Below are 12,696 nucleotides of genomic sequence, written 5' to 3'. Positions count from 1 at the left end.
AAATATGATTGAGAGCATACATTTGATTTAGTGGCAACTTTTTACTATCTCCACCACAAATTTCGCTAAATCAAATACATTTTAAATATTAAAGCTTCTCATTTCGAAGAAATTTGATCAAAAAAATCGGTTTCAAATACACTTTCATCAATGTAGTAATTTTTTTTTTACTTTTTTACACCCACACTTAATGCAAATATTGGTGGATAAATTATTCTCTCAATATTGTTGTTATTTGCAATCTACTCTGTTCTCTCGGTATTCGTTGAAATACGACTAAGAGTTTAACGGTGACTCTCACAATTTCGGCCGCGGATTTTCCAATTTCGGTAGAAACAAATATCGAAGCTTCTCATTTCGCGGTAAAAAACCACCGGCTTTCGCGGAAATTTGATCAAGAAAAACGGCTCCAAACACACACTCAACCTAAATCATTTTTTTTATTCTTTTTCTTACACCAACACATAATATAAATATACTTCACAACATTGTGAGAGCCATTGTGAAATTTGAAGTGTTTAGAGAGAGAAAGAAAGAAGAGAGAGAAAGAGAGTAGCACAGAGAGAGTGTGAGAGAAATGGAGACACCACCATCAACCGGCGCAGTGAAGAAGAAGGAGACAAGAGGACGCAAACCTAAACCTAAGGAAGACAAGAGGGAAGAACCATCACAAGTGAAGACACCGAAAGAATCGAAGAAGGAAAAGCAACAGCAACAGCTTCATCAGCAGCAGCAGCAACAAGCTTCTGTTGATGAGAAGTACACTCAATGGAAATCTCTTGTTCCTGTTCTTTATGATTGGCTCGCTAATCATAACCTCGTTTGGCCTTCTCTCTCTTGCCGGTTAGGGTTTTTGATTTTGTTAAATTTTTGGTTTTATTTGATGGAATTGTGTTGTGATTTTGAAATGTTGTGTTTTTTTTAGGGTTTTTGTTTGGAAAATTTTGGGTTTGATGTTGATTGAAGAATTTTATGGTTTGTTTTTCTTTGTCTAGGGTTTTTGTTTGAAGTTTTTTTTGGTTTGATTTGATTGAATAATGTTGTAATGATGTTTAATGAGTTGGATTGAATTATGGTTTATGGTAAAATATTTTAGGGTTTAGTTGTTGTTGTAGTGTTTTTCTAGGGTTTTTGTTTTTGTGAAAATTTTAGGTTTGATTTGATTGAATAATGTTGTAATTATGTTTGATGGGTTGGAATTATGGTTTGTGATAGTGTGGTTGGATTGAATTATGGTTTGTGATAGTGTGATTTGATCCATGTAGTTGAGGTTTGGTTTTTGACTTTTTGTTGTAATGATTTTTTAGGGTTTTTGTTTTTTTGGTTTTGGTTGTGAAATTTTGGGTTGATTTGATTGATTAATGTTGTGATTATGTTTTGTGATTTTTGATAGGTGGGGTCCTCAGCTTGAACAGGCTACTTACAAGAATCGTCAGAGGCTTTATCTTTCGGAGCAGGTGAAAAGATCGAATCTTTTTGTTGTTGAAATGGGTTTTAGTGTTAAAAGATTGAACTTTTTTGGTTGGTTTTATTGTTGTTGAAATGGGTTTTAGTTAAAAAGATTGATTTTTTTTGATTGATTTTTGTTGTTGAAATGGGTTTTAATGTGATCTGTGTTTGTTGATGTTGTTAATGGAATGAGAGGGAAAACCCATTTTGATTTTTTGGTTTTTGGTTTTTGATTAGACTGATGGAAGTGTTCCGAATACTTTGGTGATTGCGAATTGTGAGGTTGTGAAGACTAGGGTTGCAGCTGCTGAGCACATTTCTCAGGTGATTTATTTATTATGTTATTGTGATATTTCTTACCTTTTAGTAGTTTTAGTTTGTTGTTTAAGATCTATGAAGCATAGACACTGGACACGTCATTGACACATAAACACCAGTAATAATTTGATAAAATGGAATGTTTTAATTTAACTTGACTAACCTCACGTGTTGGTGACGTGTGTTGGTGTAGATCACGTGTTGGTGTGCCACGTTGGTGCACCTCACGTGTTGGTGTTGGGCACCAACACATGTCGTACACGGGACACACCTTCAATCTGGAGGCTTGGGGTCTACATAGTTTGAAATTCAATTAATGAACTAATTTGTTTGTTTATTTTTCAGTTTAATGAAGAGGCTCGCTCTCCATTTGTCAAGAAGTACAAGACTATCATACATCCAGGCGAGGTATAAATTTCATATTGACATTCTGAAAATTGGATGCATCTGATGTTTATTCAAATATGAATGAATAATAACCAGTGTTGTTTACGGCGGAGATGCAAAAACCCACAATTATTCAAAGATAAATGAATAATAACCAGTCATGTCGATGGCGGAAATCCAAACGCCCGCAATATCGGCTGACATGTGGCGCCGCCATATCTGAGTATGGTGCCATGGCACCGCCATCCTTTACGAAATTGGCAGGCAAAAATGCGCCACCATGTCCGATATTTGGCAACACTGCTAATATCTTGTTCCTTGACATGCCTTGGATTCGTTTTAGAGATTTCTGCGAGATTTTGTTCATTTATATATGCCTGTAATTAATGGTTTATATATTGGCGTGAATTGAATGTCATTATGCTTTTGATATGAGTAGGGTTGTTTGCTGATCTGATCTTTATGCTTTGAACTGCAGGTGAACAGAATTAGGGAATTGCCACAAAATTCTAAGATTGTGGCCACTCACACAGACAGCCCTGATGTAAGAACTTTACAGTTTTCCTTGCCATTGTTTTTATTCTTTAGAAATGGTTTGTTTCCTGGCTATTTCGTTCCTTATTTATGACTCTTCGAATATCAGGTTCTCATTTGGGATGTTGAGAGTCAACCTAACCGTCATGCTGTCCTTGGAGCTACAAACTCTCGTCCAGATCTGGTACGTCTATTTGACTTTGCAGTGTGCACTAATAGTCCATAACATTTTCAATCTAGGAAAGTTCAATCCAATTTGTACATGAGATCAAAATCACAGAATGAAGCAGATCCATGTTCCTTTTGTACATGAGATCAAAGTTTTTGTGAATTGTGATTCGGCCAGATTACACTGCAGTTTTGTTAGATCGTTTAATTTATTAAACTTTTCTGTTTCATGAGGGTGTAGCTCTATTGAACTGAACAATGGGGTAGAACAGGGCTTGGGGGTTCAAAAACTTTGAAATTGGGATGGACATTATCAAATCGGTCCCTCCAATTTGAATTATGTGGACTTCATTATTTCCCCTGAATCATCCTGTTTTAAAAAAACTTATTTCAATTTTATTGCTTGTTCTATTTTTGTTATGTTATTTGTCATGGTTGATGCTTCTTGGTATATTCACCGAGCTTCTTTTGCAGATATTGACTGGACACCAAGATAATGCAGAGTTTGCTCTTGCAATGTGCCCTACTCATCCCTATGTGCTTTCTGGAGGTTGGTAAACATGTTTCTTTTTTATTCATTGTTCATTGTGTTGGTTACTCTGTATCTGAAATCCTTGTTCATTCATTGTGTTGGTTACTCTGTATCTGAAAAAACTGAGTTGCATTTCAGGAAAAGACAAAACAGTCGTGTTGTGGAGTATTGAAGACCATATAACATCTGCTGCTACAGACTCCAACAAGTCTGGTGGATCCATTACCAAAACTGCTGATAGCCCTACTGTCGGACCAAGAGGTATATACTCTGGGCATGAGGATACTGTTGAAGACGTGGCTTTTTGCCCTTCTAGGTAATTTGCTTACCCTGCTAAGCAGTGTAGTATTCATGTGCTTTTTCCTTATTAAAGTGGCTATTCTCATTTTGTTGTTCACCTTATGAACTTTGGGTGAAATCTAGGTCACTCTCTAGTCGCTATTCTTTCTGTTCATTCAACTCCATATTATCCTTTATCAATGACTTAGCTACTTCTTTTTCAAGTATGTTTTGAAAGGGGAGAGCTCAACAAAAAATATTCTATGTTTTCAAATTTTATTCAAGGAATCTTGCCTATCTGCACTCTAATAGCAACATGGATTAATACTATATTTTATGGCTCAACCATATCTTCCTGACATAAATATTATCATCCTGAAGTGCGCAGGAGTTCTGTAGTGTTGGAGATGATTCTTGTCTCATATTATGGGATGCACGTGTTGGCTCTAGTCCTGTGGTTAAGGTATATGCTTTTTTCTTAAACCATGTATTTCAATTTGTTTTCCTTAGCAGCATAATGCTGCTCTGCTTTGCTTCACTTCTGTGGTCTGATTTGGCACTATTAATAAATAAATTTGACTTGTGGTTGAGGGAGACCCGAAAAACAATAGGCTAAACCATTAAAAAATATTAAGATTTAATTATGCTATCATTGGACTTCATTTACTTGGGACATTTTGGCATGTTCTATTCATGTAGTAGGTGACACCGTATAGTGAGACATGACTTTAATTTTTACTGGTTTTATACATGTATGGATTTTAAGGCATGCTTTTTGGAAGGTATATGTTTTACACTTCAAAAATGTATTTAAATTTATAAGAAGTACAAATTTTGAAGCATGAAGCAAACACACTTTTTTTAAGTTTATTCACGAACTCATTGGAATAGGAGTGCTCAACACTGATGTTTTATCAACTGGGAAAATGTTTAATTATCATTTTAGATATTTACATACATAACCCCCTTTTTTTATAGTGTAACATAGTAATGTGTCATTGTATTATAAATTTTTATTATTTTTCATATCTGATGTGAATTTGGTGACAGGTTGAAAAAGCTCACGATGCTGATCTTCACTGTGTTGACTGGAATCCCCATGATGATAATCTGATTCTTACTGGGTATGTTTGCCGGTTTTATGTCTTATTTTCACTAATCCGTTGTTTAATTCAGTTTCAACTCGTGTGCTGATTCATATCATTTTGAGCAAGATGATGAAGTATCGTGTTGGATCCACGTATGTTAGCAGGATAGGAGAGGAAATATTGAAAATACTTGCTGTAAAATGGCTGTAATATTACAGAATGGGAAACTTAGCATAAGGGAAGTGGGTGGGAATTGATTCTGGAATCAGAGGGAGTTTATTAGGGGTGTAGGAGTTATCTTTCTGTTGTAATGATCCAAATTTTTTCTTAACTTTTTCCATTTTTGCATTTGTTGGTTTATTAGTTACAGTCTGATTGTAGGAGTTATCTCCCTCAGTCCAGTTTGATTTCAATATTTGTTTGGTTCTATCATATCATGTCTGTGTTTGACTTGCCACATTATCAATTCAGGTCGGCAGATAATTCTGTTCGCATGTTTGATCGTCGCAATCTCACTTCTAATGGGGTTGGGTCTCCTATCCACAAATTTGAGGCTCATAAGGCTGCTGTCCTTTGTGTTCAGGTGACTTATTTATTCCATGCTTTTCCACGTCTTCAGGCATTTTATATATTATAATTATGTCACATCATATGCTAATAACACTTTGTATAATTCAGTGGTCTCCAGACAAATCATCTGTATTTGGAAGTTCAGCAGAAGATGGTCTCTTGAACATTTGGGATTATGAGAAGGTACAGTTTTAATTGGATAGTATTTTGCTGCTATCTTCCCACACCAGTTATGTTTTATTGCAAGGTGTCAATGTCTTCTGCTTTTGTTGTGGTCAGGTTGGCAAGAAGATAGAGCGAGCTGGAAAAACAATAAATTCTCCTCCAGGGTTGTTTTTCCAACATGCTGGTCATAGGTACGAACCTACTGTCTCTCTCTCTCTCTCTATCGTAAACTTAATTTTACTTTAGTGTTAATTATTTCAACCATCTAGATCTGTAGCTGACTTATTACTCTTTACTTGATTATTTAAAATTACTTTTTAGCCAGACCAATTAAATATAATTTTCTGATTTTAACTTATTTATGTTCCTCATCTGATTTTGCTCAAATTTTCTTACACCTGTTGGGTTTCTGTTTTTTAAGTTGTTTGATTCTCCATCTTTAACATATTCATCTGTAATTCTCCACATGAAATGCCAATTAAATATAATTTTCTGACTCTTAACCTGATGTTATTTATGTTCCTCTCATAGTTTTGATACCAACTCTATAGTTTTCTTACACCTGTTGGATTTCTGTTTCTTTTAAGTTGTTTGATTCTATTTTAACGTATTAATCTGTAATTCTCCACCACATTTTGATGTCAACTTCATATGAAGTTCTGAGCATCAATTACTATTGGTTAAAATGGTATTTTGTCTTTTCAATATCTGTATTTGATTTTTTCCAAACACAGTCTTCCTAGAAACTGTACATTCAATATGTACTGTCTCAAGCTTGTGATACCAATTGATGATTTCCAGTAGAACTTATCTCTTAAAGATAGCATCGACCTAGTGGTTTTCTTGAATAGCATTTTGTGTCATCCTCAGGTTGCTTTCATTCGACTGTTTTTTCCTTCTGAATCATTCATCCCATATGTTAAATATTGGATTTGTTAGACTGGTTTTCTTGTTTGATATGTTATTAAATGTCAAAATACTGGATTTGTTAGACTGGTTTTCTTGTTTGTACTAAATGTGTCTGTCAAAATGTTTACTGCTTCTCCTTGCCTGACCTTGTTATTTCATTTTAAATACGATCTTTTTTTTTGTTTATATGCAGAGACAAAGTTGTTGACTTTCACTGGAATGCACATGATCCATGGACACTTGTTAGTGTGTCTGATGATTGTGAAAGTACTGGTGGAGGGGGAACATTGCAGGTATGTTAAATGATTTTCCATCCTCTAAGTATATTTAGTAATTATCCCACTTTTATACAATTGAAATTGTTATTGCCTGCTTGTTGAAACTGCACAAGCATACATATGGGATTGCCAAATTTGTTTGATGCAGTTTCAGGATAATGTCTTAAGTGTCAGAGTATTTGTATTACATAGAGATAGACCAAATCTCAATATCAAAATCTTACCCATTATTCTGTCTGATAATCTTGTGTTAGGATCCTCTCCATTTCTCAAGAAATGGAGAGCTCGATTTAGAGAGACACAAATTTGGAAAAATATTTTAAAAATTTAATGATGGTGGGATCCACTATCTACTTTTTTGTGTCTATCTCCAAATGGATAAGGTCTCAACTCTTGAAAGACAGGGTATATATAATACTCCTTGTGCTTTTCATTCATGGCACCAAGCACTTCCTGGTATTTCTAGTCATGTTAGTTGGAGCACTCATAGTGGAGAGCAGCTTTAGTGCTTGAACCGAGGGAGAGCAGTAATTTGTATTATAGTAAATGCACTCTGCGTATTGGAACATCCGTGTTGTCACTTTTCCCTCTTTTTCTTAATGTGAATAATGCTCCAACAAATCCAAACATGCATATTAGAACTTGTTTAACAGCAGGTCAAATGCATGACCAAACTGAATAGCTAAATACACCATTTGACACTTTTGACACTTTTGAATACACTTTGATGCTCGAGTGTTTTTATATAAAAGAATCATTTTTCCCACAAGTTGATTACTGTTTTGAAAAACTATGTTAACTTGAGATGAATAGACTCTGAAGTGTGTTCAACAACCTGTTTACATTTTCCATTATGAATTTTTTTTTCCTTCCTGTTGTAACAAACTATTTTGGTTGATTCATTTAAATTCGTTTTTGCAGATATGGCGCATGAGTGATTTGCTCTACAGACCAGAGGATGAGGTTTTGGCAGAGCTGGAGAAATTCAAATCTCATGTGGTGGCTTGTGCAGCAAAGACCGACAAATAATTTAGTTCATGGATTGTTGTAATTTTCAGTTTTATTTCAGTCAAACTTGATGTGGATGTTCATTAGCCATTTTAGTGAACATAATGGCATGTTTGATAGCTATATGTAATTCTTAGCTCATGTGGATCCATTCTCACTGGACAGAACATGTAGGGTGGAGATTGGAGAATGATTAGGCTCATTAAACCCTAGAAATGCTTTCTACCGTAAGCAAATGAGGTTACATATTTTTCGTCTAAATCAATTGTTTCTTAGGCTCTATTTGCTAAGTTGAAATTGCCAGCTTTTAGCATATAGCCTATAGCATATACTTTGTATGATGAAAGCAGAGCTGTTGCCAATTTGCCTAAGTTGGCTAGGAGTTGACTCAACTCAATGTCGCGGGTTCAACTCCTACGGCCAGCGTGAGGACTTCTTAGGTGGTTCCAAACCCTTATGAGCCTTTGGAGCTCAACTCACATAACTTTTTTGTATAAAAAAAAAAATCAAAGAGTTAATGGTATTGAAATGATTATATCAGTCAAACGATCAAAATTGTCAAAGGACAAATATCAAATGACCATAGCTCAATGAAAAATCAACTGTATCGAAATGATTGTGATCATGGACAGTGTCCAACAACAAACAAAATAAACCATGAAGTTTATCTAGAACATCAATGTAAATCCTCTAGAGGGAGAGTCATTAGATCTTGATACGAATTACACAAGTTGTCGTTGTACACTTGCTTTGATATAGGAATATAATGTAAATCCTTTAAAGAGAATAACACCTCCAAACTCCGACTTTGTATCACTCAGATACAAACTCAATGTTGTAATTCATCTGGTATCGGCAAACCAACCTTTTTTTTAAAGGTATGTCTGAAGAGATGGTTCAACACTCAAGTTTCTCAACAAGAGTAAGGCCAGAAAGTGTTGAGGTAGTTGGTGCCTAGAGATGTAGTTTAAGAAGAATGCTAAATCTGAAGAGGCAGGTAGAGAATACTCAGAATGGAGCAGCAGGTAAATAATACTCGGTATGGAGAGACAATGTCTCAATAGTCACAATGCATGGAGAGGCAAAGTCAATAATACTTGCAAAGTTAAATGATTTAATAAATAACTTAATATGTGCTTAAATGAGTTGTAAATAAGACTATAATTCTACTAAGCTCGTGTGAAACAAAATATTTTAAAATGTTCAACACAATTCAAACACTATTTCTTATGTTTCCCAACACATTCTAAAACACCAGAAGACTAGGTTATTTGTGTCGAAAAATTGACAGAACAAATTAAATTCCCCTCTTTGAAGAATATGAGTGAGTTCTGAAACCTTTGTTGTGTTTGTGTAGATAAAGAGGTTTACGACGAGCTCTTATATTAGGGTTTTTGAGAAGTTATTAGCTCGACATATCTTATTTTGGTTATTTTTGCTCCTAATAGTTACCCTCTTATTTTGGTTATTTTTCCAAGTATTTCTTTTGGCTATCGATGATGTTGGTTTTTCTTTTGGCTCTTGACTTGTTTTGTATTGAATTATAGTAATCATTTTTTTTATTTTTTCAATATCTCTTTATTCCCCCTCTTTTTTTTTAAAGTACTCATTAGAATTTTCTAATTATTTAATCACTATTGAGTTAAATAACATGACATAATTAATGATTGAAGTTAAAGAAACAAACTGAACAATATATGATAACATGAAACAATGGTACTTTTATCCATTTAACCTGATAGTATGAGTGATACGATCTAAGGATATCAGTGATACATCAATTTAGGAAAATATGTTCATTATATTATAGACTAGGTATGTAGTAAGATAGATTCCATGCTATTATTTTATATTGGCATGTGATACAATAAAATATTAACAGAATCAGAAACTAATTTGATAATAAATTACAAAGACATGAACCAATTTGATGGTTTACTCAATAAACAAGTTCATGTGTCTGGTCTTCATGGTCGTCACCTACACCCACCATTTTTGTGGGAAAGGAAACCTCCCCATCCTCCCCAGCGTCCCCAAGTTCTCCATTTTTCAGTATTGAATCCACTTCCGTTCTCTCTTCCATTTCCATTTTCTCTTCCACTTTCGTCGTCTTCTCCACTTCCCTTATATCTTCCACTTCCCTTAATTCTTCCACCTCCATTGTGTTCACCTCCTCCTCCTCCCTTCCCACCTTCTTTGTCTCCTCCACTTCCCCAGCTTCCCCAGTCTTCCCAACCATTTATCCCAATTTTTGTTTTGGATTCTTTTGTTGCACCAACTGCAAGTCAACAAACAATTTTTATCAAATATAATAAAAGAAGAATGTAATTGAACATAAATTTATTTATATACATTGATTCCCATCTTTGGATGATTTAATTGCCACAACAGAGATAATAATTTCTACAGACAGAAAGAATATCAAGATAAAATGATGCGTTTTCGTCATTGATGAACTAACAATATATTGTAGTCAAATATGAATACAATCAATGTCTATTTATAGAGATTATAAAACAAAATATATAAAATAATCATAAAATTCGATAGATTAGATAATATACATTGTACAGTAAAAATAAAATATATATCATTTGGATGATTGCGAGAATAATAAGTCACCAACACCTTTTGAGAAATTGAAGGGTTAAATTGGGACATGTTTATCAAACAAGGTTAGAAGGTTTTTTCACACGATGACAAATAATTAAGATGTTTGATAATTTATTTAATCTTAAATATAGTTCTAGATTTTTTTAGAACCACAGTGGTCATTATCATGAAAGAACATATTATTCTTCATCACCATCTAAGATTGCTTAGATGAGATGACACGAGTCTCTTCTATCTTAACCAAGGTCCTGGCTCGAATCCAGTCTCGAACATGCAATAGCGTTAAAACTCTTAGGAAAGTTTGCCTCCCATTTGAATTCCACAAGGCTCGAATTCACAAAAGTCAAAACAACTACCAACCACAATCACCAACATGCTATAACCAGTGGCGCAGGCACCACCCAGCTAGGCTGGGCTGTAGCCCAGGCTCTACTGCTGCTTGCTTTGTAAAAGTCCAGCCCAATGCCATTTTTCCTACTTAAAATTATTCGAACATTCACTCGGAAGAGGTCGCGGAAATGGCATTTACCTCCTAATTTTATTTAGCACGCTATTGACATGTTATATTTCATCTTTCTTATTTAAAATTGTACTTTTGTTGAAAAAATGACGAACCTATTTTATTTCGATTTATGACTATTTATATATATTATGTCACATATGAATTTGCGATAAACTTTTTGCCCAGGCTCTATAAAATTCCTGGCTCCGCCACTGGCTATAACCAAACCCGTTTGTCATCTCAATTGCATCCTTATCCATTCCTTTAAGGTTTAAGAAAATAAAATAATTGAGGGTATTTTAAAATGATTGTCGAAAATTGTTTCGACATGTTCATAACTACGTGAAGGTGGAAGAAAACACAAAAAAGAGATATTTGTATTGTATTGAATATAAAACTCATTCCAAAACTTTTCTTTCTTTTGACATAAAATACCTATTATCATAAAATAAATTTGAAACACACAATTATTTTATGCTAATATGCTAGTTCATAATCCAATCTAGTTGTTATCTATAGTACACTTACTCGTGAGAGATTTCACCATACAACAACAACCAAGCTTTATCCCACTAAGTGGGGTCGGCCATAAAAATTCGGTAAAGCAGGATTCGAACCTACAACCTGCACAATTCACAACTGTGAGAGATTTCACCATAGCTCACAATAAATATAATCCACTATACCCGACCTAGTCACAAGCCCTCTTTCTTTGATTTACTAACTATCTTAGATACTCACTAAACCAATAAAAGTCTATTATACTCTTTTGTATACAAAACAACTACCTTATAGGAATAAATATGTCACTACTTGGTGTATTACAAAATTAGTTTGTGTTTGACTAACACAGTTTTCTCAAATGATAACTCTCAACAAGAAATGATAAACCAATTAAGTTCAAAACGTGTGTTCTTTTGTGATTTATTCTAATATGATTTTAATGACTTTTTAGAACGTGTGTTATTTCATGATTGATTTCAATATGGTTTTTTTTCCTTCAATATCCGTCAAATCATCAACTTCGTTTGTAAGGGAGAAATTCCTTGAAAATTGCTGTTGACACATATGATAGGGCTGAAAAACACATGTAAAAGACGAAAATGCCCATGCGGCAGTTAACTACCGAAATAAGGAACCGGCTGCAGTTAACTACCGAAGTTCCTTCGGCAATTAACTGCCGACGAAAAAAGAAAAAAAAAAAACCTCGGCACTTAAGTGCCGAGGATCTCAAAACTGCCAAATTAATACAATGGAAGAGGAATGCTAGCAACACTCTCTTTTGAGCACTCTTTCTAACACTCACTCTTTTATTGGGTGAAATCAATGCATGACCTACACTTTGGAAATGGAACTCATATAAAGTGGTGAGACATACATTGATTTTACCCAATAAAAGAGTGAGTGCTGGATAGAGAGTGTTGCTAGCACTCCTCATAATGGAATTGACCCTTCCACTTGAATTTCTTGAATTGACCTTCTACCCTTTGGATAGTCATTTGTTTGTTCATTTATATTTTATTCTATGTTCTTTGAACCTTTACTATTTCTATATCTATCAAATTTAGGTTGCATATGTGTATGACACAAGTAGGCAACTCATCATCAAAAATTTAAATTTAAGCTTTCTTCTCTGAATTGAATGGTTGTTAGATAAGCTTTTTTGCTTTTCTCTTGACGAATGTGTATATAGTAGTTAAGTTGTTAGTAGATTCTCGATAACCGGAGATAATTAATCCATTAATCAGCATTATCTCCTTTTTAATTAGTAAAGATATAAAAGATAAACCTTGCAACATACTTCTTCTGGTCACTATTATAAACAAATTTCTACTTTTTAGATTCATTCAATAAATGATGTATGTGGTCTACAATATTGACCACATACATCATTTA

The 12,696-nt window shown here is 34.3% G+C and overlaps 2 protein-coding genes and 1 long non-coding RNA gene across 3 annotated transcripts; 1 reads left to right on the top strand and 2 right to left on the bottom strand.

The window, feature by feature from the left end:
* Window positions 1–499: 499 nt before the first annotated feature.
* LOC146945836 (WD-40 repeat-containing protein MSI4-like) lies at window positions 500–7,946 on the top strand. Its single transcript, XM_085744110.1, has 15 exons — window positions 500–843; window positions 1,394–1,457; window positions 1,687–1,773; window positions 2,113–2,175; window positions 2,633–2,698; window positions 2,798–2,872; window positions 3,331–3,406; window positions 3,527–3,704; window positions 4,049–4,130; window positions 4,718–4,791; window positions 5,227–5,338; window positions 5,434–5,508; window positions 5,605–5,681; window positions 6,593–6,692; window positions 7,599–7,946. Exons 1-15 carry the CDS (start codon window positions 578–580, stop codon window positions 7,704–7,706), a joined length of 1,503 nt encoding a protein of 500 aa, XP_085600236.1. The 5' UTR covers window positions 500–577; the 3' UTR covers window positions 7,707–7,946.
* A 1,440-nt stretch (window positions 7,947–9,386) lies between these two features.
* LOC146945835 (uncharacterized) lies at window positions 9,387–10,205 on the bottom strand. Its single transcript, XM_085744111.1, has 2 exons — window positions 10,038–10,205; window positions 9,387–9,963 (listed from the first exon to the last, which is right to left on the bottom strand). The coding sequence occupies exons 1-2, from the start codon at window positions 10,132–10,134 to the stop codon at window positions 9,662–9,664; spliced, it is 399 nt and encodes a 132-aa protein (XP_085600237.1). The 5' UTR covers window positions 10,135–10,205; the 3' UTR covers window positions 9,387–9,661.
* A 993-nt stretch (window positions 10,206–11,198) lies between these two features.
* Window positions 11,199–11,863, bottom strand: LOC146945834 (uncharacterized). The gene is made up of 2 exons (XR_015026517.1): window positions 11,589–11,863; window positions 11,199–11,417 (listed from the first exon to the last, which is right to left on the bottom strand). It is a non-coding gene; the product is annotated as an uncharacterized LOC146945834 (long non-coding RNA).
* Between the last annotated feature and the right edge of the window lie 833 nt (window positions 11,864–12,696).

Source organism: Medicago sativa, chromosome 2 (genome assembly GCF_051527215.1).
Source record: "Medicago sativa cultivar Bolivia chromosome 2, Bolivia_mono, whole genome shotgun sequence".
NCBI classification, from domain to species: Eukaryota; Viridiplantae; Streptophyta; class Magnoliopsida; order Fabales; family Fabaceae; genus Medicago; species Medicago sativa.
Note: the sequence above shows the minus strand (reverse complement) of the source record. Positions and strands in the feature narration are given on the sequence as shown.

Coding starts and splice junctions, on each gene's coding strand:
- LOC146945835 (XM_085744111.1), bottom strand. CDS start 10,134: ATGACGAAAACGCATCATTTTATCTTGATATTCTTTCTGTCTGTAGAA. Junction 9,964..10,037: donor ATCCAAAGATGGGAATCAAT/GTATATAAATAA, acceptor GTTGACTTGCAG/TTGGTGCAACAAAAGAATCC.
- LOC146945836 (XM_085744110.1), top strand. CDS start 578: ATGGAGACACCACCATCAACCGGCGCAGTGAAGAAGAAGGAGACAAGA. Junction 2,873..3,330: donor CAAACTCTCGTCCAGATCTG/GTACGTCTATTT, acceptor CTTCTTTTGCAG/ATATTGACTGGACACCAAGA. Junction 3,705..4,048: donor GTGGCTTTTTGCCCTTCTAG/GTAATTTGCTTA, acceptor ATCATCCTGAAG/TGCGCAGGAGTTCTGTAGTG.